This window comes from Xiphias gladius, chromosome 1 (assembly GCF_016859285.1).
Source record: "Xiphias gladius isolate SHS-SW01 ecotype Sanya breed wild chromosome 1, ASM1685928v1, whole genome shotgun sequence".
In the NCBI taxonomy this organism is placed as follows: domain Eukaryota; kingdom Metazoa; phylum Chordata; class Actinopteri; order Istiophoriformes; family Xiphiidae; genus Xiphias; species Xiphias gladius.
In genome coordinates, this window is record NC_053400.1 from 1,539,001 (window position 1) to 1,566,940 (window position 27,940).

General features: G+C 38.0%; 1 protein-coding gene across 2 annotated transcripts; it reads left to right on the forward strand.

The window, feature by feature from the left end:
* The first annotated feature begins 892 nt into the window (after positions 1-892).
* Positions 893-27,683, forward strand: ankdd1a (ankyrin repeat and death domain containing 1A). Of its 2 annotated transcripts, none has more exons than XM_040132374.1 (15): positions 893-1,065; positions 1,819-1,922; positions 2,998-3,096; positions 7,524-7,622; positions 7,743-7,847; positions 9,923-10,021; positions 10,869-10,967; positions 14,853-14,951; positions 15,792-15,890; positions 17,679-17,777; positions 18,017-18,115; positions 19,303-19,398; positions 20,182-20,383; positions 22,181-22,312; positions 22,575-27,683. In XM_040132374.1, exons 1-15 carry the CDS (start codon positions 1,032-1,034, stop codon positions 22,634-22,636), a joined length of 1,527 nt encoding a protein of 508 aa, XP_039988308.1. In that variant the 5' UTR covers positions 893-1,031; the 3' UTR covers positions 22,637-27,683. The 2 variants fall into 2 exon arrangements, with proteins under 2 accessions (XP_039988308.1, XP_039988319.1); XM_040132385.1 differs by lacking the exon at positions 893-1,065 and adding an exon at positions 1,187-1,480.
* Positions 27,684-27,940: the final 257 nt, after the last annotated feature.

Consider the following 27,940-nt stretch of genomic DNA (forward strand, 5'->3'; position numbering starts at 1 on the left):
AGGCTGGGGCTAGCTGGTTAGCATGCTAACTTCAGTTGATATCTCTGCAACACAATACACAGACATCTTTGACATTACGTCAACACTGTTATTTCTTCACATTCTTTTGATAATTTTTTCAGATATTTTTTTAATATTTTAAACTAAAATACTTACATATTGCCCCTTTAAGACTATTTTAAATATGCTATACCATTTAGACTATGTAAGAATATTTTCTAACATTAGATATTATTTTGTACTCTTGGATAAAATTTGCTATCACCCAAATAAACAAAGGGAAACTATTTGTTAATGTTTTATGTCTAATTTATTCTACTGTACCTCTGAAAAGCATCTCAAATATTTATTTAAAAAGGAAATAATACATCTATTCCAGTTTACATTGTTATTTTGTCTATCATATTGGTTTCCTGTGGGGGTGATTTTAGCATTCTGTCAACTTTAAATCTTGTTTATTTTATTTTAGTGCTGAAACAATACTTTACCAGTTATTTGTCAGCAAATTGACAGCAGTTTTGCTCATACATTTTTCATGCAAATATACTGAACATTTGCTGATGCTAGCTTTTCACATGTGAGGTTTGGCTGCTTTTCTGTGTTTTATATAATTTTAAATTGAGTACCTTTTGGACTGTTGGTCAGACAAAACAGGCAACTTTAAAGACATCACATTGGGTTTTATTGGACATTTTGAGGCATTTTTCACGTTTTTTGACATGTTCTACACTACACACAAAATCAAACATAGATTATTTGATAATGAAAATAGCTGGACTCACCTTCTCGAAGGTGGCACAGTTACTCAAAAAGCAGGTTTCAACTTTTTAAGTTGGAAACTGTTGTTGTAATTACTCGTTTTATTTTGAAGGTCGTCACCGGAAATAGTTATTTCCTATTTTATTATGTACGGCTTGCCGGTAACTGTTCAGCGTAGCGTCCATTCTACCTTCATCATCTGGAAAACAGACTGCAGCAGCAGCACAATGACGGAGGTAACACAGGAGAGGCGCCTTTAAAACACGGCAAAGATGGAGGACGACCAGGTGCTGGAGGATGATATCTGTAAGTAACGCTACTAAACTGCGCGCGCGCGCGTGTGTTTGTGTGAACGCGCGCGCTCTAGGGGCGAGGCCTGTCATCTGTCAGCAGCAGGATATCCGTTTTGAGCAAAAGGACACACGTTTTACACACGTATTCAACCTAGCAGCATGGAGGCCTTATTTCACTGGGTTTATACGATAGTTATATCCGTTATGTTGTGAATAGGACGGTGGACAGTAACGTCACTTACCGAATACTGTTTTACGCCCAGAATATTCATTTTCTGTTACCTTCAACAATGAAACACTCTCCTTTTGCCAAATTTGTTCCTCATAAAAACTTACAGCTTCCACATTTTAGGTGAAATGTAAAGACAAGTTTACTATAGCACCTACGTGAGGAATTGCCTGAATTACCAGGAAACGTCTTTATTACGGTAAAGAGCGATTTCCCCTATTTTAACACCATCTCCATGTGCCTGTCATAAAATACACGGTGGAGGATTTTAGGAAGTCACCCACTGGGCTTGCAGCGTTAAAATATTATTATCATGCAGCATGCAATGACTTGCACAGCTGTACAGTACTGTCTGTGTCCATCTTCCAGGTGCAATATACCTATGTTTAGTGTTTAACACCACTGCAGCCAATAATGCATAGGTCTAATGCCTAGGTCTCAGACATCAAAAACAAGGCAAACTAGGTGTGGCTTTCCACTGGCACGCAGAAATAACTTTTACACTTGAAATCCCTCCTTGTCTGTCATTCCTGTCAGTGCTGTGGTCAGAAAAGGAGTTCCACGATGCTGCAAAGAGGAACGACACTGAGAAAATGCAGGAACTGATCAAGAAGGGTGTGAATGTCAAGGCCAAAAATAAAGTAAGCCCGCTGAAGAACAAACATGCCAGTCATTGCTTTGAAATTGAACAGATTTTTTTCACAGTAATGTTTTTTATTTCCACATAGGGAAAAGCACAGGTGAAACTGTCAAATCAAGGCCCACTTCCATTCGAGAGCACAACACCTCTGGAATTGGCAAACATCATTAATGTTATTAATTACACCTGTGGCTGTCCTGCTATGAAATGTGAAATTGTTTGCTGTGAAAAAAGTCTCATACATAAGCTACTTAGTTAGATTTAGTGCAGTTTCTATCATTCAGACTAAATGACTGCTCCAGTATTCAGTCAATATTGTGTTTAGGATTGTCATCTCCTTTATGAGCAGAGTATTTTAATTTTCAATTACCAGTGAACTTCAGCTAAAGGTTCTTGTTATGACAAGTGACGGGGAATCATTGCTACATTTATTTCTCTATAGCAAATGTGAATTTTAGTCAGTATTTTAAATAGGTTTATAGATTTTTTTAAAGCTCAGGAGCACAGTAAATTTTTAGATTTATAACTAAAGCTTGCTCATGCATGCCCTATCCAGGAACATCTCTGTCAGTGTTCTGTAAATAAGGCTTATCTGTTTGGTTTTAAAGCCCAAGTAAATACAGTCTTATTGCTAAACGCAGCAGCATAATTCCATGTGTAATGTAGAATATTAATAGGTTTGAAATTTCTCTTACTATTGAAGTGACAAAAAGGAACTGAATAATTCAGTTAAAACCTAAACTAAATATTAATTACATATTAAAAAGGATTTTTTTTGGCATAATTTGCAAAATTCTGTAAATTTAATGTCCTTTTTTAAAATTTGGCAGACAGCATACTATATGCAGACCTGGTTTATTTTGAGTGTTACACACTTTTGATGCTATCAACACATTGTAGCAGCAAACACTTGCAAAATAGAAATGAGGCATAGAGAGATGCTGTTGCCTGCTAATAGGCTCACGTAATTAGTATAATTTCATAGCTCATTTTTGAGTAGCCAGTACTTGAGGTGTGCATGCAGTGTGAGGATCACTCCATGTCTGTCTGTCTGTCTGTCTGTCTGTCTTTTACAGATAGACCGGAAAGCACTGCACTGGGCAGCAGGAGGTGGGAATGAACAGGCTCTTCGTGTCCTACTGGAACACGACACTGAAGTTGATGAGAGGGACATTGTATGTACACAAGTTTGTAGTTATATCTGTATGATTATTCACGACTGAATTTATTCATGCCTTAAGATAAAAATAATAATTTGTCATTGTGTTATATCACCGATTAGTGATATAACCCTTTAGTTAATGGAAGCTTTGACATTTGCCTTTTGTTTTCTTTTCAGGAAATACTTTCATCCTTTTTCCCTCACTCATACAGTCCTGTTGACAGATTTATTTTCAGCTCAGTATCAATGTCACAGATGTCTAATGTTTTGAGTCATATATAATGTCCATTTTCCCACTTTCCTTCCCGTTGCAATTTTTTGTTGTGTCTATATGTTTAAATGTTCCTGTTAAGAAGATTTCTTGAATGATTATCCGTTGATTCGTGTGTCAGCGCTACCTTTCCCTTATCCCCCATAACAGCTTTTTTACCTAAAATTAACAGTAGTTTAAGTAAATATCTGTAGCTTCCTTTTACATTTTCTTGATGTATAATGTATCTTCCATGTTTTGCCAGTCATTATCTCAAATTTCAGTATTTAACTATAATAAGCTCTTTTTTCCATTTCTCTTTCATATATTTAGTGAGTTGCTTATTAAAGTTCAATCCTTAATATGATGCCAGAATTATGATGTTACTTTCCTTATATGCGTTGATTATGGTTTGGATCACACCACTCACTTCCCTGGAAGGATCTGCTTTGATTAGTTGCATGTAGCTGTAGAATTCATGGGTCCCCAAATCATATTTTTGCCAGATTCTGGAAACTCTCCAGCTCTCAATTTTTTTCCAAAAATCACCACACTTTGTTCATTGTTGACATTAGAAACATGAGAGAAAAGCAGTCTTATGCTAAAATCATTTAAATTAATTTTTTCCTTATCAAGCAATACTCAATACCCTGTAATTACAAATAAAAAACAGAACTTTACACATTTTTGAAAATTTATTAAAAACAAAAAAAAAAAAAATATTACATTGACATAAGTATTCAGACCTTTTTCTCAGTACTTAGTTGAAACACCTTTGGCAGTGATTACAGCCTCGTTTTCAGGTCTCTCCAGAGATGTTTGATTGGGTTCAAGTCAGGGCTCTGGCTGGGCCACTCAAGGACACTTCACAGAGTTGTCCCCACAGCCACTCCTGTGTTGTCTTGGCTGTTTGCTTAGGGTCATTGTCCATTTGGAAGGTGAGCCTTAGGCCCAGTCTGAGGTCATAAGTGCTCTGGACCAGGTTTTCATTAAGGTTATCTCTGTACTCTGCTCCGTTCAGCTTACCCTCAACCCTTACCAGTCTCCCTGTCCCTGCTGCTGAAAAACACCCCTACACCATGATGCTGCCACCACCACGCTTCAGCGTTGGGATAGTATTGGTCAGGTGATGAGCGGTGCCTGGTCTTCTCCAGACGTGATGCTTAGAATTGAGGCCATACAGTTCAATCTTGGTTTCATCTGACAAGAGAATCTCGTTTCTCACAGTCTAGAGATCCTTTAGGTGCTTTTTTGGAAACTCTAAGTGGCTATCATGTGTGTTTCACTGCAGCAGAAATCTTTTTGTAGCCTTCCCCCAGATCTGTGCCTCAACACAATCCTGTCTCTGAGCTCTGCAGGCAGTTCCTTTGGCTTGATTTTTGCTCTGATATGTGTTATCATCTGTGACACCTTATATAGACAGGTGTGTGCCTTTTACAGATCATGTCCAATCAATTGAATTTACTACAGGTGGACTTCAGTCAAGGTGTAGAGACATGTCAGAGATGATCAAGAGTAAAGGGAGGCACCAGGGCTAAATTTCAAATGTAATAGCAAATGGTCTGAATAGTTATGTCAATTTTCAGTTTATCCTTTTAATAAATTTGCAGACATTTCTAAAATTCTGTTTTGGCTTTGTCATTATGGAATGTTGAGTGTAGATTGATGAGGGAAAAAATGAATTTAAACAATTTTAGCATAAGGCCACAACATTAAAAAAAATGTGAAAAAGTGAAGGGGTCTGAATACTTTCTGAATGCACTGTAAATTCTAAAAGCATATATCGAGGCATTTTTAAAGTTCATAAGACACTGTCCCTGTTGTGAGCAGCAAAATACCTGCCATGTAAAATTATTAAAGCCCCCGTGCTAAAGATCTAAATATTTCTGATTTTGGCTTCCACTCCCCATTGTCCTGACACAGGGAAATGAGAGTGAATGACTGAAATAAATACTCATTTTGCACTGACTTTATACAGCACAATACCCAAAGAAGAAAAATAGAAACAAATAAGTGTGTGCACCAGTTTGAACAAAGTAAAATAAAACACGTATAAAATACATATAGTATGAGGATTCTCTGTGATAATGTAACTCCCTATAATAAATTCTAATAGTTTTTTTTAATCAAACTTTAAATATTTATTAATAAATCTTATTTTATCAATTATCAAATATAAAATTCATTTCCAACTTGCATATTCATTGGATTATATTCGAGCACAGGAAGAAATTTTCTGCCGGTTCAATACCAGTGTCATGCAAAATATACAGTATGTCTTACTCTCAAAAACAAAAAAATAATATTTAATATTATTAATAAACATAGTGAGTCTTCTGTTGCTGGGGCAGAGAACTGTGAGACACCAGTGTCTCCTTTCCCTTTTTATAAAGGATTCTGCTGTGTTTTCTAGTTTAAACATACCCAAAACACAGAGCCTGTCTTCAGTAACAAAGTGGTGTTTTACCTTTATTTTGACTTCAAAAGAAAAGACTGTAAGAAAAATATAACAGAGGATTATGAGCATGTCCAAAGGGATCCAAACAGAACAAATTTAGACAGAGTGGTTATGATGAGAGTAGCACACAGCCTGGGGGCACACAGCCTGGGGCTCTGTCTGGGCCACTCAAGGACACTTCACAGAGTTTTTCTTGAGCCACTCCTGCCTTGTCTTGGCTGTGTGCTTTGGGTCTTTGTCGTGCTGAAAGGCGAACCATTTCCCCAGTCTCAGGTCTCCTGCACTCTGGAGCAGGTTTTCTTCAAGGACCTCTGTATTTGGCTGCATTCATCCTTCTCTCAATATTGACGAGTCTCCCTGTCCCTGCTGCTGAGAAGCCCCCCACAGCATGATGAGGATGGTATTAGTCAGGTGATGAGCAGTGCCTTGTGTTTGCCAGATATAGTGGTAGGAGTTCTGCCCAAAGGGTTCACATGTCTCAGCAGACCAGAAAATCTTTTTCCTCATGCTCTTAGCATCCTTTAAATGCTATTTGGCAAACTCCAAGCAGGCAGTGATATGCCTTTTACTCAAAGTGGCTCCAGTCTAGCCACTCTTCCATAACGGCAAGACAATATAGACAAAAACAGAATTGTTTTCATGCACTGGTCAATTGTGAGATTTTGGGCTGTTGTGCTTCTATAACATGTTTTCTTTTAGACTAGTGGAAAGAAAACGTTCAACATACACATTTAGGTGTTTATTTTATACACTTTGTGTATTTTTTGTCTACTGATTTTGTTATGGCTGATGACCGTATTTTTGATTTTATGGAGTGATAAGAGAGATAGTAAAAATTCCTTCTGTAAAATCCTTCGGCTCTAATATGTCAATAAATTGAAAACAAGAATTTTTAAATTTATCCAGTGTTCAGATTTCTATTCTGGAAATGTATGCAAATTAGTGCATATTTAATTATATAATGCATCATTTGCATATTTAAACATACAATTCCAGAAAACTTGTAATACAAAAATAATTGCCTAAAAATAATCAACTGGGGAGGTTTCATAGTGATATCTATTAGTTGCAATTTTTACCCTATTCACCTGTAGTGTCTTGCCTGAAGGCCTGCTGACATGACTGAAAATGAATATGAATTCTAAAGCTCTGTTAGAGTGACCATTGGGTTCTTGGTCACTTTCCTGACCAAGTTTCAAATTTGGACCCGCCAGACTCAAGAGTCCTAGCGGGTCCAAACTTATTGCGTTTCACAATTATTGAGGCCACTGTGCTCTTGGGAACAATCAAAGCTTTGGTTTTATACTTTTGTCCTGATCTATGCCTTGCCACAACTTTATCATGGAGTTCTAAGGAGAGTTCTTTGAACTTCAAGGCTTGTTTTTGTCCTGAAATGCAGTGTGAATTATGGGACCTTATATACACAGGTGTGAGCCTTTCTAAACTATGTCCAATCAATTCAGTTTGTCACACGTGGACTCCAGTCCACAATTTGGAGTGCCACAGCAAAGGGTCTGACTACTTCAGTACTTCAGTTTGATAATAAATTTGCATAAAATTCTAAAAACATGTTTTCACTTCATCATTATAGGTTATTGAGCTTAGATTGTTAGGTAAGAACGGCAATTTTATCCTTATTAAAATTAAATGTAGAACACAATAAGGTGTGTAAAGTATAAACTTGTACAATCAGCTTCACTGTTACTTAAATATTCTAAATGTTTGTCCGCAGTTTGGCATGAATGCTCTGCTTCTGGCATCCTGGTTTGGTCACCTAAAGATCCTGCAGATCCTGGTGTCTTGTGGAGCAAAGCTAAACTGTGAAAACAAAGTAATTTCATTATCAGTACAGACTCAAAGTACAGAATGAGGTTATTGTCTGATATCTCACAGTCTCTCTCTCTCTCTTTTTGCCTGTGTGCGCGCGCGCGCGTGTGTGTGTGTGTGTTAGGATGGTCTTAGTATGCTGCACTGTGCTGCTCTGCGAGGCCACATCAGAGTATTGGAGTTCATCATGGAAGACCTGGAAAACATCTATCTGGACAGAGTTGACAAGGTCACTCTTTGCTTCACACATTTACAGATTGATTTTGTAAAGATTTTGAATTTTACCACATGAAAAGAACTTTGTTTTGGCAGAATTTATGAGTCCAAATTCCCCTTTTCAATTCTTTAACTGAATAAACATTTTGATATTTGTTATCAGAATATCAGCAATATGCCAATAAATGAAGGTGGATGGAACACTATTATTTGAAGACTGTGTGTATACAGTAGAGTATATGTGTTTGTATACACAGTAGAGTAAATGTGTGTGTGTGTGTAGTACAATATACAATGTGGTGTGTATACACACCACAATATATATGTGTGTATATTGTAAAATACGTGTGTATGCAGAACAGTATATGCATGTATATACAGTACATTGTGTGTATAAATAGTATACATGTGTGTATACAGTACAATTTAGAATCCCTTCAGAAATAAATGCAAATTAACCAATTTTGTATCACCAGAATATTTAGTAAAATGTCCATGGCTACTGAACAAAAGAAATTAAAAATACAAAACTTGCATTATAGCGAAATAATACAAACACAAAATGTGGCCCAAACACAACTATTGACACCCTTCATTCATATATGGTTGCAGAACCTTTGGCAACAATGACAGCCTCTAAACGTTTCTTGTAGCCATCTAGAAGCTACTTACACCTGTCTGCTGGTATTTTCTGCCACTCTTCCATTGCTATGCGTTCAGGCTCTTTTAAGTTTGCAGGAGTCCTTTTTGCAATGGCAGATTTCTGCTCTCTCCAAAGGTTTTCAATGGGATTTAGGTCAGGACTCACTGCTGGTCAGTTTATAACAGTCCATCTTTTCCTTTTCAACCATTCTTTTGTGCTGCTGGATTTGTGCTTTGGGTTGTTGTCCTGCTGAAAGACCCAAGACCTTTTCCTCAAAACTAGTTTTCTGACATTGGGTAACACATTTGGCTCTAAAATGCCTTGTTAATCTTCTGATTTCATCATTCCTTTGACACATTCAATGCCTCCAGTACCAGAGGCAGCAAAGAAGCCCCACAGCATGATAGAACCTCCACCATGTTTTACTGTAGGTAGGGTGTTCTTTTTCTTATTGGCTTCATTTCATCGCCTATAAACAAACTGAAGCACTGCATTCCCAAAGAGCTCTACTTTGGTTTCATCTGTCCATGGACATTATCCCAGAAGTCTTGCCTTTTTGTGCCTCTCTTTCAGTAGTGGAGTCCTCCTTGACCTTCACCCATGGAGCCCTACTTGGTTTAGTGTGCTGCATATGGTGAAGGCTGAAACCACCACTCCAGATTGCTCCAGGTCAGCCTGAAGCTCTTTAGTTGTCTTGCTTGGTGTTTTTTCCACAATCCGCACCAACCTTCGCAGACTTCTCTCACTGAGTTTCTTCTTAGCACCATGTCCTGGAATCATCTTAATAGTTTTATGACTGTGAAACTTCTTGATAATATTATGAACCAATGAAACAGGGATTTCATGATCTTTGGCAATTACCTTGCAGCCTTTGGAATCTTTTTTTTTTTTTTATAATAGCATTTCTGATGTTCTCAGACAGCTCTCTTGTCTTCACCATTGTGAAAAAGAACTTGGAAACAATCAGCCCTTTTTTATGACGTAAAAACATCATTCATTGGTTAATTCAGGTCATGTGAACACTGTAAATTAAGCGCAGGTGAGTCTGATTTTTTTTGTTTGTTTTTTTGTTTTTTGTTTGAGGAACTAATTTAAATTCATTAAAAAGGTGCCAATAACCATGTCAAGCATACATTTTATGTCTGTATTTATTATTTCCCTATATAAAAAAATTTTAGGTCAGTAACTTTTAACATTTCATTAAATAGTCTGATTATACAAAATTGGTTAATTTGCATTTATTTCTGAAGATATTTTAAATTCTATACTTAAAATTCTGGGGTTCCAATCATTTCAACCAGGACTGTAAATGTGTCAGTGCATATACACACAGTATAGTATACTGTATGTGTGTATTCACACAGTACAGTATGTGTGTATGAATACACAGTACAGTATACTCATAGTAGCTCCTGTGTTTAACTGGCTGACATCTCTCTTACCAGTCAGGGAAGACGGCTCTTCACCTGGCTACTGAACATGGACAGCTTGAAGTGGTGGAGTTTCTGATTGGAATGGGTTGCACACATGGTTTGAAGGACAAGGTATACACACACACACACACACACACACACACACACACCAAATCACTAATTTTACTCAAATTAATAGACACAACAGGCTGTTTTGCATGACAAAAAAGAATAATGAACTTGTTTTCACATAGTACATGCTCAAATTTTATATTCCAGTCTTTTATTCATTAGGCTGCTATGACAACACCTTGGCCAATTTAATGCAAGCTGAAATACATCCATCATTTGAGAGTTTTCTAAGTCACAAAAACCGGGATCTGTTCTGACTTTAAATCCTGTGTACAGATACTGGGCCGGGTTACAAAGTATTTTCTTTTTAACATTATATATCATTTAATTTTAATTAATATTTTTATTGAACGTTTTTAGTCATAAGAAAGGAATATGGAGCTCCAAAGTGTTAAGTATTAAACAAGTAATTATGAAATAGATAATACAAATAAATTACGTAACAAATATAAATGAAACAATAATTAGCAAAATAATTTAAGAAACCATTAAAACTCAAATTATTATAAATGTTATTGACCCCTAAAGTGAGGAAAGCCCATGGGGGGAGAAACTAAAATAATGGTGATTTGATAAAAAAAATTTTAAACAGCCATTTTTGGTAAAATAATGGATAATGTTTTGAAACAGTCAGCTGATATCACTCCAAGTGGTATTAGTAGAAATGCAAACTTGACCAAACCAACTAAAAAAGAAGCAAAAAAGACCTCAGAGCCAAACAGTGACACTCAGGGTCGCTTCTGGTATGAAAAAAGTATTATAACAATACCACTTTTATATGATTAACAGTGTGTCAGGATAGGTTTCTGGTTGTAATGTGTTGAAATGTGCTATGTCTTGACTGCAGGAAGAGAACACAGCCATGCATCTAGCAGTGAAGGGCGGCCACGCAGAGGTCCTGCAGAAGATTATAGAGACTGGAGTAGACGTCAATGAGAGGAATATAGTGAGTGCACTGAACTGGCCTGCAAACTGTTTTACTTAATCGGAGGGACTGTGGTACGTAATTGGCAGCTTGTTTGTATTTCCTCCATTTTACCTTTTTAATTTTACCGAAGCGTTTCTTCAGTTTTGCTTGTTCAGGTCAAAATCAGACTATTATGAGAAAATAATAAAACCAAAAATGAAAATGACGACAGTATATACTGATGTCAATCAAACAATCAGCAGAGGAATCCTAATGCAGGACACAAAACAGAGTTCAAATCAGCAAGAGTGAGTTTATTGCTTAGCTCTGCAGTGAGATTAGAGGGATGAGTGGTGGGTTTTGGGCAAGGGGCTGAGGGCAGCAGGCAGCAGGCAGAGAGGGAGCTGTATGGGGAGCAGGGAAAGCAGCAGTCTTTGGAAGCCAGGGAACAAGTAGATGAATGGGCAGGTAGGAAGAGTTAGCAGGGGCAGAGGGAGGTTGGCAGCAGAGGGAGAGGGGGCCGTGTGGAGATCAAGGAATGCAGCGTATTTGGGAAGTCGGAGAAAGAGTAGATGAGCAGGCAGACAGGAGGGGTTTGGAGAGCTAGAGGTTGGCAATCTGAGCAGGTGGTCTGGATTGTGGCACTCTGATGAGCAGGCAGGTAAGTCGTGATCATGATCACAAGAAGAAAAGAAAAAAAACACTGGAGCAAGAATTTAAAATGAGAATTCTAGAGACCTGAGCATAATCTACCGAACTGGTAAAAACAACAATCTGGGTATAGTTTAAGACCTGCAAAAGGTCTCACTGTACAAAGCAAGAACACTGAAAGAACCAATGGTTGGCGTACTAAGCCATCTGGTCTTGATATATGGATTAGGCATTGGGCTTTAGTGGTTTGATATTCAGAAGTGCCAGTACCAGCCAGAGTCTTGTCTGACAAATAAATTAACCTCAAAGCACAAGGACATGACCTTAACTTTGAATCATAAACCCTCTCAAGCAGTGGTACTCACCAATAATCAGTACACCATACGTATCACCATATTGTTTGCGGTGCACTATGTTACTCCATGTACATGCAGTCCTATGGCACTTGTGTCAGGTGGAACAGTAACTGAATGTTGAGACTTTTTCTGGAAGACTTCTAGATCTACTGTGGCTTGGATTGTACCTCATTTGTTTGTTGCTTTGGACAAAAATGTCTGCCAAATGAATACATGTAGATGTATTTTCCCCAGCAGAATCAGTTCAGTTCAGATGTTCAGTTCTGTTCATTCAGACTTCAAATCCAAATCCTAACCAAGTGAATAGTGCAGCAGAAAATCTTCACCAGGGCCAGATGGATTCAGATTCTCTTCCACATGATCCCTAGTCTTTAATAATACGCTGTGCAATTCACAGAGTTCAAAGGGAAGTAGATTTTTGTATATTAAAAACAGAAAAGAGGTTAACCGAGCTGGTCCCCAGGGAGCAAAATGGAATTGTCTAAGTTGTACACGCATTTTTATATCATTACTCTCTCCTGGTTACTTTCTGGGAAATAATGGTGATATCAACACACGTCAACTACATTTTGGTACTACTCGATTTCATACACCGTTATGTTCTGATGCAAACCTTCCCTAAGCTTCTCTTATGCAGCACTCTTGAATCTCAGATTCTTGTTTTTAATGGTAACTTACTGAACATATCTAAAATAAAAAATAAATGATCACAATTAGTAGTATATAAAAATAATGATTACATTCAATAAAAATATTGATTACATTCAGTAAAATAATGATTACATTCAGTAGTGTATGAAAATAAATTTCCCACAATAGCAAGCCCCAACAACAACAGTGCATAGAAAATGCTAGCTAGGCATGTTAGGGTGTAAAAGGTTTTAGGAGAGAAGTTGCACTTAGAAAAGATGAGTCTTCAAGAGATTCTTGAAGATCAAGGGGGACACCCCTGCTCTGATAACATTTGGTAGCTCGTTCCACTATCAGGGAACCACAAACGAGAACAGTCTGAGCTGTGATTGCCTTGTGTGCAGGGATCGCAATGCCAGACAACGTTCCTTGGAGGAACGCAGTGACCGAGAAGGAGCATAAGCCTATATGATTGAGTTCAAGTGGATGGGTGCAGACCTTGAAGTCACTCTGTAGGCAAAGCATTAGTAACTTGAATTTGATTCGGGCGGCCATGGGTGGCTAGCAAAGGTCCATGAGCCAAGGAATGACATGCCTTTTAAAGCTGATTGAGACCCAGACACCGTTCTGGACCATCTGTAAGTGTTTCGGTGTGCATGAAAAAGGCCTGCTAGAAAGGCATTGCAGTAGTTGAGGCGAGAAATAACCATGGCCTGTACCAAGAGTTGGGTGGAGTCAGGTAAGGATTGATTTTTCTTATGTTGTATAGTTAAAAGCGTCATGACTGGGAGACAGATGCAACAGGGTCAGAGAAGGACAGCTAGTCATCAAACATGACAATCAGGTTTCTCGCGACCTTGGTTGGGGTGAGAGATGAAGAGGCGATTTTGCTGTTGATATTGTGATGGAGAGATTTGTTTAGCTGGGATAATTAAGAGTTCAGTCTTAGAGAGATTTAGTTGAAAGTGGTAGTCCTTCATTCATGTGGATATGTCTGAGAACCAGAAGCCAAGATCTGTGCTTGGACCATGGGGTCATCCGTTGGAAATGAAAGGAATAGTTGGGTGTCGTCTGCGTAGCAGTGATATGAGAAGCCATGCGAGCCGATAATTGATTTCAAGGTGTTGGTGTTTATTGGAGAGAAGGTGCACCAGCACCAAGCCTTGGGGCACTCCTGTGGAGAAGGGATGGGATAAGATCTTGTGTCCTTGCCGTGACATATTGAAGGAATGCCCAATGAGATAGGATTCAAACCTATGACCTAGGATTCAGATAGCAGAATGTGGTGGTTCAGTGTGTCAGAGGCTGCTGATAGGTCCAGCAAGAAATGGACTGATGACTGAGCTGCAGCTTCTGACATGGACAACAGAGCTGTTTCAAGATGGGAAAATAATGGACTAATTACATGTGTCTATAAGATATAACGTATTGCATGCTGTATGTCATTGAAAGACTCTTTTCCCACATAAGTATTATGTTGCCCCCTGTTTTTGGTTGAAAATGTCCATAAAGTTGACAAAGAAAAATAAGAAATCCTCACAGCTGTCAATGTGGAAGAATGTAATGTCTGGCATTTAAATGATTACTAAAGTATCAAGTATCAGTAGTTGCCTCTTAATTTTTTATTGATTGACTAATCAGTTCTGCTCACTTACACATTGTGACCTGTGTTGCTGCATTGAAAGCTGTGATTTATAGATTTCAATGTTGAAAACACAATCTGTCACATATTCAAGTGGTTTATAGTTAGAAACAACTAAATATAGAAGTAAAAGCGGGGTTTTTATGTGGTGGCACAGTGATTTAGTGGAGGATCAGTGGCTAAAACCTGATCCTTATGTGTAACACTTGGTACAAATATAAATAAAACAGTCTGTAATTTTGTTGTTTGTTTCAAAACAAAAACAAAAAAAGAGAGAGATTTAAACAGTAGTTTGTTTTACATCAGACGATAGTGTCAGCTTCAAATTTGATAAGTGGCTCTTCAATTAAATAATTCATCTAGCAAATATACTAAAAAGTTGCTGGTTCCTGCTTCTCACATGTCAAGATTTTCGGCTTTTCTCTGATTCAGATTATTCAAATCAGATTGACCTTCTGTTCTGCCTGTTGGCTGGAGAAAATAAACAAGTTTAAGATGTCACTTTTAGCGCTGGTAACCTTTGATGGGCAGTTGTCATTATTTTTGATATTTTATACACAACAATAACAACAACAATGTACAACTATTTGACTCAATGTGGAGTGCTCCTGATTGAAATGTACCTATTGTACCCATCCATTTTAGGATGGTCTCACGGCTTTGCACCTGGCAGCTGATGGAGGTCACCATGAATGTGTCAAATTGATGCTGGAGTCCGGCTGTAATGTCAATGCACAAACTAATGTAGGTTTGTTCATTTAAAGGTATAATATTCATCTTTTCCGCATTAAAATGTCTAAAAACACCTAGACCTATGTCGTATATTTTGTTGAGTTGTGTACTTACTTACTTACATTATCCCAAATTTTCCAGCAATTTGGAAACCTAGAGAAATCTGTAATTTTAATCAAGGTTTAATCAATCAGTGGTCCATTTCATTTGGTCTCCTAACAATGGCATCATATCCCCTTTGCGCATGCATTAGCATTGTGGTTGTCTGCTAGAAGCGGTTAAATTGACTTTTTATCCAGTTTTAAGCCTCATTTTTACGATACACCTTTTTTAGTTCTCCATCATTTTTAACTATATCATTTAAAAGAATGAAGGATATTAGTAATCGGATGTCTGACAACGGCCAGAGAAAGTAACATTAGCGGCAGCTCGGCTCGCAGCCCCTTCAGGACAATATTTAATGTGAAACTGCTTTACTCTGTGTTTTTACTGGTTTTAATCACCAGTTTCTTTTGGAGAGGAGGAGACCTCTTCAAATAATTTGGTTCCCAGTAAATATATCCCGAACAATTAACCCTGAAGAAATCCTAAGTGGGAGAAGCTGACTCTAGTAGTGGCAATGGGTGTGACAACAACAACTCCCATGATCCCACGCTACTTCACGATGTCAACAAACTCTGTCTTTTGTCATTGTTTTGATTGTTTGATGGAGACCCCAGTGACAGAAAATTATGTATTGTGCGTTTAAAGTCATGTATCATTTGTAATAAACATGAGATTAATGAGGATTTTTGTCAAAAGATTAATTTTGAAAGTTTGAAAATTTAAACCCTTGTTTTCCTCTGTCTGCAGAAGAATATGAATGCCCTCCATTATGTTGCCCAGCATGGCTTTGACAGAGAGGCCAGCTTACTTATGGAGGCAGGAATCAACATTGATACTGTAGACAATGTAAGTAATGTCAACCCTCATGTGACTTGTTTCTTGGTTTTTATGATGGTTGAAAAAGTTTTCCCGCCAAGAAAGTTTATTAGACAAGACTAGGTCAAAACCTAGTATATGGCTGGACTGCCTTTTATCGGTTTGCTTCTCTCCCACTCTCTGTTTTCTTGTTTCTGTTGTCAGACAATGGAACAAGTATGAAATAGTGACTGAAACACGGTCCATTAAGACTACATGTTAACTAGCAGTCATTTCCAAGACATTTCCAATCTGCTGCTCTGCACTGCTAAAATCCTGATTTTATAACCGCGACGTTATCTGACAAAATCACAACACACAGAAGTTAAAGACAACAGCTGTGCTGTGATTTTGGCTATAATTACCTGTAAAATGATCACTCAGAGAGAAATTTAGAAGCTCATTCACGTCTGTGTCAGCTGCCATGCGGTCAGTTGAATGAGACACAAAGAGGAGTGTGCCTGCAGAGGGAAAACCCAACCTTGCGCTTGCGGGGCAATACTTTACTTCTAAAGTAGCTGAGGTTTTGCCAAAAAGTCGCTTTATTTTTCGCTAGATGCGTTTGTAAAGAAATGTTGCTAAATGGGTGTGAAAAGTCAGTAAATCTAGCTACAAAGGCACTGATTTGACAACACTACATGTAAATGTGCCCCTAATGATGCAATAGAAACTGTTTGCGCCAGTTCACTTTGAAACAGCAACGGCAAATGAGGAAACTCCAACACTTGGCCGGCCAACCAATGGTGTAATGTCAGCACTCAGTCGCATGGCATTTGGCTGACCAATGGTCTAACTTTATCACTCACTCACTCACTCACTCACTCACTCACTCACGTACATTTGCCTTTATAGGGCTGTCCCCGCTGTTGCGGTCCAGCCAAAAATGGAAAGAATGCAGTAATGTTTTCTGTTTTAATCTAATTTTACATTTTAAGGAGCATCTTCACACTTATGGTGCTTTCAGAAAGCAAGTTGTCGCCATCGCGGCTGTTGCCTACAGCTCACTGTTTGAAATCACCTTCAATCTTGTATGGAGGAAACAGAGCAGAGCATGCACCAACCACTAGATGGCAACAAAGCAGGATTATGAAACTGGATTATTAACCTCCAGTGGTAGTATTATTAAATCTCTGTGGCAGGCAGGATCACCAGCCTCCTCCCCCCTGCACACATTTCAACCTGAGGGACAGTAGATGTATGAGTGGAAAGTTACACAGAGACGGCACCAATTTTCACTGGGATTGTCTCATTTTTCTTCAAAATCTTAAATTATCAGAGTAATTCAGGAGATGCTATAATTTCAACAATTTCTTTACAGAGTGGCTTTAAAGATAAACTCTGAACCTCTGAATCAGCCCGCACATCTCTGATTTTGTTTAGCAGTTCAAACAGGTCTGATGTTGTGCTCACTGATGGCTGTTTCCCCAGTTAGAGAAATAATGAGAAAGATTAAGACTACGTTCCATCTTTCTTCACTACATTATCGTTCAGCATCTGTTTATACAGCAGCCTCCACTTATAGCTGTCCTCAGGAGGAGTTAAAGTTGTTAACAATACCCATTAATAAACACTCAGACCTCCTTATGACCACATTAGAGTGCGTTATAAACTATTTATTACATGTTTTTGCACTGATTTTAAATGCTAAAGAGACAGGACTCAAAGTATCAATTTACTATTCTTGTAGCCACTAAAAAAAACTTGGCACCCTTATTTTCCAGATCTTTCAGATATCCGATTAAATATTCTTAATATCTTCTTTTTTGGTGTTTGAAACAGCAACACAACACAGCGCTCCACATTGCTGTGTTCAGCAATCACACTGAGGTTGTAAGGCTGCTTATTGATGCTGACTGTAACCTGGACATCACTGACAGTGTGAGTACAAGCCTCTCCCGCTGTACTGGTGCACAGAAAGAAGAATAAAGAACAAAAAAGTATGTGGCTCTCCAGGAGCTCTGTGTGCTCATGTTAATCTGAATAACTCATACAGTAACAGTGCCATGTGCTAAAACAAGCATGTTTCCCGATAACATAGTGATGGTTCTCATAAGCAATGACACAAAGGCTACAGTGCAATGAAATTAACCAACAGATTTCTGTCATGTGGTTCACAGAGACAGCAGACTGCTTTGCACATAGCAGCAGAGCATGGCTGGCAAGACCTGGCTGAGATGATGCTGATTTCAGGTCTTAACCTCAATATGACGGACAAGGTACCACTCTGCACATACTTTAACCCAGGACAGAATTAAGCTTTTCAAGGTCATGATTTTGAAAAGCATTATTGAGGCATTACGTTTTTGGGTTGTCCGTCCATCCCGTTCTCGTGAACGTGATATCTCAGGGAACACCTTGAAGGAATTTCTTCAAATTTGGCATTCACTTGGACTCAACATACAACTGCGTAAAAAAAAAAGTACTCCAAATTCCCCCCACACTCAAAATCTTAGTTAAGTACAGTACAGAATTATCATCAGAAAAATGTACTTAAATATCAAAATTGATGTAAATGTTTCATACATTATGACAATTATTATTATTATTATTATTATTATTATTATTATTATTATTATTAACAATAATAGTAATAATAATAATGATAACATGTACGCAAATAGCTTAATTTTGTGGCCTGTCAAGGGCATGCTACTTTTAACTACTTAATATACTTATGGTAGCTCATGCTGTGACAGTGCATCACATCTGTTAAGGTCATAGATCAGTTTTTTGTTATCTGCAAAGGAACTAATAACTACAGCTGTCAGATGAAATAAATAAAAATAAATATTTTCATCTGAAATGTAGTGGTGGTGAAGTATAATGTAGCATAAAATGGAAATATTAAATTGTACATAAATACAGTACTTAAGTAAATGTACTTAGTTACATTCCACCACTATCAATGTGTTTGGGTTAATTAACTGTTATTAATTATTTTGACATTTTATACTCAAAATAATTAAATAATTGAAAATAAAAACCCGACTTGATCAATTGATAATGAAAATAATAGTCAGTTGCTGCACTATACTGAACATTACACTATATGCTCCAGTTATGCTACTATTAAATGGATAAATGTTTGCTTATACTTAAACTAGAAAACTACTGAAATACACTGAAAATCACTAGTAATCCATACGAATGATTACAGTTACTGAGGAGGAGGATGAGTATGGGATTGAATAAATGTATATTATAGCAAGTAGAACCACTGTATTTTGTGGCTGGTCTTTGTTTTCTGTGTCATTTCTCTTTTTCTATTGTAATGTTGAATTTTACATTATATTTACCTGATAATATCTTAGCATGAAATATGACTATTGTATCTACGTACGTCATCTAGCAGAGTGATGTACTTCTTATTCAATGTGTTTTACTGATTATATGATATTCACAGCAGGGGAAAACATGTCTGGAGGTGGCAGCCAGAGGAAACCATGTCATCCTGGTTGACATGATCATCAAAGCCGACCGTTTTTATAAATGGGAGAGGGTGAGTTTATCTTCCCTCGATATGGACCTACACTGGCTCACTTAGAATAACTTAATTAAATAGAATAACACAAAATACCAAATGCTTTCCCTTCCAGGTACTGATGTTTCTTGATTTATTGAATTATCTTACATGGAAAACTGTTCTGAGGCATTGTTATCTTTGATGTGTGATTGACAGGTCAGTAATCGGTAACCAGTGTTGACTGCTTATCCCGAGTAGTGTTGAACAAAAACTGTTAGAAGAGAAAGTTAATGTTGTAATTGATATTTTTCACCATAAAAATTCCAAGGAACTTAGTTCAAAATTAGAAATGGAACGATGTGCAGCACGCTGTTTTCAGTCAGGACTGCATACAAAACAAACTGAGCCTCTAAACAAGATTTGTTGCAGACTGCATCAGATCCTCTTGTGCAGTTTTGTGGAGCTGAATTGGCAGTAGTATGAGTTTTGTTACCTACACATACTGTACTGTTAGCTGTAGATTAGGATGTACTTATTTTTGACATTAAGCAGTTTGTTGGCATCACTATGTCAATTTTTCCTGCAGCAGTTTCTCTGTTACCTTCACTGCTGTATGCCAAGGTTCACTCTTTTCCAAAGCAACCACAGCCATTTGGATTTGTTGTTGGGGTTGTTGATGTAACTTACATACCCTTGATTTTATTTGTATCTACTAGCAATATCCCTACCATCCTGGACATCTATAGGAAAATTCAGACTGACCTTTGCTTATTTTAATAGTATATGTATATGAAAAACTGTTCCTGCTGTTGGCTTCAGAATCAGACGGGCAGTCAGCAGGACTCCTGGGTGGGGAGGCCTCTGAGCTTCAAGCAGGACCACCAGCCAGAGACGCACCACCTTCGCTCTGTCCTGTGGAACCTGGCCACCAAGCACCTTTGCCGCGGGGAGTGGAAGATTCTGGCACAACACTGGGACTTCAGCGATGCACATATACGTGCTATAGAACAACAGTGGACAGGTGAGCTATGCTGACCTTTTGAAACACAAATTAGAAATACATATAAGCTTGAACTGCTTGCTAACACACAGCTACTTTTTACAGGCAGATATCCTACAGGCAGATACTTATTGACCTTAAACTCATGTCATCATGTTTTTTGTTGTTAATGCACATTTTGTTGGCACATGTTTCTGGCAGAGCTCTGGGATCCTAGCACTCTCATCACGTCATAACATGATTATGAGGCATGAGAGCATAGAGCTAGTAGCTAGCTTTAGTGCACTGCAGCAGCAAGGAAAAGCTGAAGTGAGTGAGCTGTAGAACTGTTGGTATTTTTTTTTTTTTTTTTTTTTTTGAGAGCTTAGGCTAGCTGTTTTTCTTGCCTTTATAATTATAAAGCTAAGCTAAAGCTAAATTCAGCTCTACCTCTCTCCTCCCAATTAATGCATACAAGAGTGGTATTGATCTTCTTACCTAATTCTCAGTCAGTAAAAAAAAAAAAAAAAGGGAAAAAACATCTTTCATTTAGACAGTGTCCACACCAGTGCAGATGAATATGGAAATGCTGTTTTTACAGCACACTGGGTGTGGGGGGAAACATTCCCCAAACCCAAAAAAGGTTGTTGGTGGTGTAAGTAGTAGTGAGGGTTCTTCCTTTTTGCACTAATGACTACTACTTCGTTCAGTTCAGTTCAAAGATTCATAATCAGTGACTATGCAGTGTGTTCACTTCTTATTTTAAGCTCAGCAGTCAGTCATTAATATTTCAAGAATATAATATATATTACCTACAATAGTAACTGAATGCATCACAGTTCACTTGCACTTCAGTACGTACAGCAGTAAGTAAACGCAGCACAGTTCAAAAGCACTTCAGTACATATAACAGTAAGTGAATGTATCACAGTTTAGAGGCACTTCAGTACATACAACAGTAAGTGAACGCATCTTTGTTAAAATGCACTTCAGTACATACAACAGTAAGTGAACGCATTACTGTTAAAATGCATTGACTGTCTTCAGTTCAGTCGTATGTTCAGTCTGTCTGTGTTCCAGGCTGTCGTGTGCAGTTCAGTACAAAACTATCCGCTGCAATCACTGTACATAAAGTGAGCTGAGCAATCTGTTATTTTTGACAGATTTATCAGATTATGATTGTTTTATTTTTATGATTCATTGACAGCAGAGCTCTCAATCACTAGTGATGAGTTTCACTGAAAAAAGCTGCTTATTTAGTTAGTGACACTGGTGATTCAGTCTGTTCAGTTTAAAGATTTGCTGTGAAAGATTTGTTAGTACATGAACTGAACACCCCTAACATGTTATCTGTCCACATCTAAGGAAAAAGCATAGCAGTCCTGAGTGGGACAAAAAATGACAAGGTAGCCTACCACACTCAATTACTTTTATTAAATATTCATGAAGTACCTTGCTTCCAGCCCAGGTTTTGCTTGCACATGTGGATGAAACAGTCACAATCTATGGCTTTACCGTGCAGGTGCTGACTTATTTTTCAATTTATATTGAAAAAAAAAATGAAACACATTGCAGCGTCACTTTATTTAAAATTAGTGGGTTGGGTATCATTTTATGTTTTTCCTACTCTCCTTGAACATTACTTTTTTAATAGTGGTCTTGGGTCCCAATATAGCTCTTTACATCCGTGGCTCTATCAGTCTATGAGTTGCTTTTATTCCCTCGTCTGACAGAAAAGAACAGATTGCAGCCACTTCCTTTTCAATTTTCACTCATCTTATCTCAGATAAGATTTAGATAGATATTTGTATGTATTATAATTCTGAATTGAACTTGTAGGTATGAAAAGCTTCAAAGAGCATGGTCACCGCATGCTGTTAATCTGGCTTCATGGAGTCGTGGTGGCAGGGGAGAACCCCATTAAAGGCCTCTACGAGGGGCTGGTGGATATCTCCCGCACAGACTTGGCAGGTGAGCCCATCAAACTGCTCTGTGCTTTGAATTGTTCTTGTCCATCAGTGCTATTACTTATTTGTCAGTTTTATATTAGTGCCATTGACTTTATGAGCTGGGTCAACTTTATACAAAGATCAAGAATGACCTGTAAAGTAGCATTTGGGCTGTTTTTTTTTTTTTTGGCCCATTCCATCTGTGAGGTTGTGGCTGTGGAGTGGAGGCGTCTGGAGTCTGTAGGTGCATGATTTCCTGTTTCCTTGTTTTTTTAATCATCCAGAGTGTGTCCGACAGAAGGCAAACGCAGAGACCAACTCTCCCAAAATCTGCTCTGCAATGTGATGGACGCTGTGAGGGACTGAAGGACACACAAGAAGTCCAAGGTTTCAGTTCACATCAGAACTCTATTTAACTGTAAATGCCCTGAACTAAGCCAATTAAACACTTTGTATTGTCTATGGCTTGACCTGTTGACATATTCACACTTTGAATATACTGTGATTGTTTTGAATTTGGTTCACAGAGCATTTATTTTCTTTTAGGGTCAGGGGAAAAGATGGTTGAAAACCTTGAAAATACCTTGTGAAATGTAAAGTAACAGTTTTTGTGGGTTTTGAATACATGCAGTGAACACCTGCTGACACTATTCATACTGTGCTGTATGTACACAAAGGACTTCAGCATACTATGACTACTTGTCATTCAGCCTCATATAATGTAAAGGATGTAATGGTAAGGCAAAAAAATCCACAATTTAATAAGGCCAGATGTTATTATGTGGATCCTGATCCACATAATATTTACTATACATTTCTTTATCAAAAAATGTTTGTCTAGCAGCCACAAAGAAATCCAAAATTCCTCCACCCCATGCATTCCCGTCCAATGTTTCTTAAAGTTCCTTTTCCTTAAATCTGTGTGATGTAGGGAGGAATATGGCTCCAAAAGAAACTATGAAAGAAGTTGTTATGACTATTGTGTAAGCAAACAGTTGCCCACTTACACATCCAGCAGACACTGATGAACATGTGACAACAAAATGCATTCGACGTGCAGTTTTTTCTTTGATTTATTTGCACAAAATTCACCACTGGAGTGGTTATTTGGCCGTGTACCGAAGCCTGACCAGAGTGACTTGGAAAGTGATCTGAGGCAGACTCAAGAAACTTGGCCAAAGCATTTTATTTACATAGTGCAATCCAGAGTACACATGTAACAAAAATGTAAAGAAAAAAACTTCCAAAACAACTAAACTCAGAACTTGGCTTAACTGAGGATAATTCAAATCAGCTTAAGGCATGATCATGGACATCTATTGATGTGATCCTCAAAATAAACCTTCAAAATAGACCTTTCAAAGCAGAAATATTGTGATAAAATGTTTCCATGCATCACTTAGCCACACCAAAAATCATTTGACCAGTTTTTATGATCCAAGTGTTTTTAAACGAAAGCTGTAAATCCGTTTGTATTGTGTTTGATCATGATCACAGATTTAATCTATTCATACAAATGTAATACCAAGAGCAACCCAGATGATGTCACCGTTTTGACTGTATCAAATACATCCAAACAGTTAACCACAGTTACATCAGTTCAATTGCATTTATTCATTTGGCAGGTGCTTTTGTCCAAAGTGACATACAAATGAGGTACAATCCAAGCCACAGTAGATCAAGCAGATGCATTCAAGAAAAGTGCCTCAACACAGCCAGAGAAGGATCAAGAGATAGAAAGGGGGGGGGCACACTGTATTAGCTGGCAAATGATTCTGAAGAGTTAGGTCTTTGAGTGATTTTCAAAGATAGAAAGGGATTCAGCTGACCAAATCGAGTCTGGTAACTTGTTCAACTACCAAGGAACGACGCAGGAGAAAGGTTTGGATTGAGATTTCCTGCTTTGCAGTGACAAATGAACTAGTCTTCTATTGAAAGAGAAGGCTCATAAACCTGAATCAGGGAGTTCAGGTAGGTGCGTTCTGTGCTAGGGAGCCAGTGGAGAATAACAGAAAGTGGGATGACTTAAGCTGTCTTAGGCTGGTTGAAGACCAGATGTGCTGATGCATTCTTGACCATTTGCAGAGGTTTTACGGAGCATGCTGGTAGACCTGCCAGAGACAGTCAAAGCAAGAGATGACCAGTCCCTGTACGGAGTTGAGTGGCATAGTCAGTCAGATAGTCCCGGATCCTTCTGATGTAATATCAGCTGCGGCTCAGGAGGTAGAATGGTCGTCTACTAATTGGAAGGTCAGTGGTTCAATCCCCAACTCCCCCAGTCCGCATGTCGAAGTGGTCTTGGGAAAGATACTGAACCCCAAATGGGTGAATGTGGCTTGTAATGTAAAGTGCGTTGAGTGGTTGAAAAGACTAGGAAAGTGCTGTATAAGTGCAGTCCATTCCACTTACCATATATAGTGTGACACAGTTACTTCAGTTAGATTCAGTGCTTTCCTGAATCACTGAAGCTATGCAGCCAATAGACCTTTTTCAAAGCAGACATTTTGACTTGTCATAGTAGGAAAAGCACAGGTGAAACAAATTTTTTTAACAATCACAACGTTATATATACATGAAATATCACGTTTTTTGCTCTTACTCCAAAAAAAGACAATTCCTACTAAACTGTTTACATGGCTAATGAAAAGACATATCCCACTAATATTCCCATTTACATGAAGCATTGCACACTCCAATTAACACAAAACGCCTCCCTCTTTTATTCCTTCAACCGCCTTATTGAAAAGGTCAGCGTTGCAATATTTGCGCTTATCCAAAAACCTGGTGATATCCAAGTCTATCACAATGTTTAAAAATGGGTGTGTTTCTCCTTCTGTCCAGAAGTGTGGGGACCCACTTCGTCGCACACGCGAATAGTTATTGTAGTGACTATACAGACATTTGCTCTAGCTAGCTAGTAACATACAACAACCTGTCTGTGTGTGTGTGCTTATATAACAGTCAGAACTCAGCAGCAAATCCAAGCTGAGGCTGAAACATTTTCAACACATGCAAATGTGTTCTCTCCTCGGTTTGCATTGCCTCGAGCGTATTGGTGTCTATTTGTGGCCACTTGTGTCTATACATTGACCTTGTAAGCAATGGTGCTGTCTTTAAAATTTGTTTCACATTCAGTCTGAACATACAGCATATGAGGGAGTTGGTGAAAGCTGTTATGAAGCAACCACACACTCTAGAGAGCTAAAAGCTATGTAGGGTGCTAATGCTCAGTGGGTCTGAAACAAAAGGGACCACTTCATATTACAGGAAATCACTTGATTCATCCATTCATGCATCCATTAGCTATCCCACTGATCCTTCGAAGATCGCGGGAGGGCCAACTGACACTGGGCGAGAGGCGGGGTACAACCCTGTACAGGTCGCCAGTTTGTCAAAGGGCCACTTCATTCCATCTTTGTGTCAAAAATATAAATGACTGAGGCACGGTGCAGTAACTCTGGTACAGTCATGCATCTCAACAATTTCAGTTAGCTGTGATTTGATTCATTCCATGAATTCCATTTTAAATATGGAACTTATTCACCTTGGAAGATCTGTGGACATTGTTGACGCCTTTTAAAAAAGCAGCTGAAGATCCTGCAAGTCTACACAACTTATCTTTTTCCATTGTTTTATTGTGACTATCTGTTTTATTCATCTTTTGTTGTGAAAGACTTTGCTCTAGATATCTCTCGCTCACTTTAGCTCTTCCTTTACGAGGAGAGTGATGACACCAGCTGCGCACTGCAGCAGTTGACATGACATGACACAGACATGAAATACACTGTAGATAGCTATGATTGAATCATATAACCACAAAAGCACGTGGAAACTTACATGTAAACCAACCAGCATCTTCACTGTTTTAAGCAGTGGTGTCAAACTTTAAACTATTGTGGTCATTCAACCGCAGTCTGCTCTGTCTTTGTGGGGGGGCAGGACTTTAAGCCTTAAAGAAAAATGTTCTTTTTATAATCTGGCTATTACATTCAGTTTTGGACATAATTGTTCGTAGAGAGAGAGCGTTATGACTACTGCTCAGTGTCGACATTATCACTCATGTTGTCTGCTGTTAACTTCCAATAGCATTAGTAATATGCAGTGCTAGGTCTTGGTTCAACTACAGGTGTTGCTTGCATGCTATTGACCATATAAATGATGCACAGAGTTTAATAGTGCAGAAAAATACTTTTATGCCACACAAAATTATATTTGCTTTTTTACATGTTCATCTAACCTTGCTCTATTTTCTTATGCATTAGTAGATTATTTTACTTATTCAAGCCTCTACAAATTCAAAGAAAACAGGAAAAATAAACCCTCTTTGGTTGATCTCGTCGTAACTCATAAACATACGCAACCACTGATGATGGGTCATAAGTAGACATTGCTTAGTTTTAAGGGGTCACAAGCCATAAGGTTGGGAACAGTTGTTCTAGGTAACTGGGTTAAACTGGGCATCCCTTCACTGGTGTCTAAACCACAAGAAACAGGAAATGATGACTGGAAGTATGAGAAAAAAAAAGTCCAGTTTATAAAAAAATTAACTTAAGGAATTGTATGTGCGTCTGAGCACATTCATATCTGTACATTGTTATTTTGTTTCTGCTTTGTTCATGTTTATGAATCCAATGGATTAATGCACTAAACTAAGAGTTTTAAACGATTTGTGCAGAAATCAGACTTCAGTATAGAAATACTGCACCATGCATTTAATGTTTTCATTTGAATTCCTGTCATGTCGGTTTTGCTCTGTCCAAAACACACATAATTACACTTTTGTTTCAGCTGTGTTACTGGGGACACCGTGTTTGGGATGGCTATGGAGGTTATATACAGTATGTATTTCTATTTCTACTTGACGGCTTTTATGGGGGAGCCACTTGGTGTAAATAAAGTGTATAAAATAATTGCTATTTTTGCATGAAGTGAATTCATAATTATTTTTTCCAAGGTTCTTTCACAAAGTAATGACATAAGTTTTTTTAATGATTTCTATGTCAAATGTAAAGGTTTTATGGTACTGCACTGTGCAATGTTATGCCAATATGCTACTGAATTTCAACATGAATGCACCTCTTTGAATGTTCATTAATGGTATACAAAATCCAAGCTATCAGGAACAGAGTGAGTATGTTAAGAGTTCTGTTGTCAGGCAGCTGAGTTCTAAATTATATGTGTAGGGTATAAATATAAGATGTGTTTGCATGGGTTGAAGAAATGTTCAACCCACGTGCAGAAAGTCACCTGGTCCTTGAACCACTCAAAGGATGAGGGATTATTGTATATAGATGACTTTTTCCAAATTCAATGCAATAACTCAGTTTTTCTGCACTAATGCAAAAATCTTTGTATAATTGATGTATAAACTTGTAATGTAACAGTGAACTTGACGTGTTAACAATATCAATAAAAACTCAATTTTTACACAACTCAATCATTCTAACTCAAGGTACCTTGTCCATTTGCTCCAAGGCTGAGAGAAGGATTTAAGAAACCATGCCATGTACAATTTGAAGCTTCCTCTTTACTCATTGTTTGAAACAAATGAGTTGAAATAATTATGGCTGCACACAGACAGCTGAATAAAAGTGGACAATGTTCCATTTCAATGTTCCATTTCAATTTCAACTGAGTAGCTTTTGTTTGG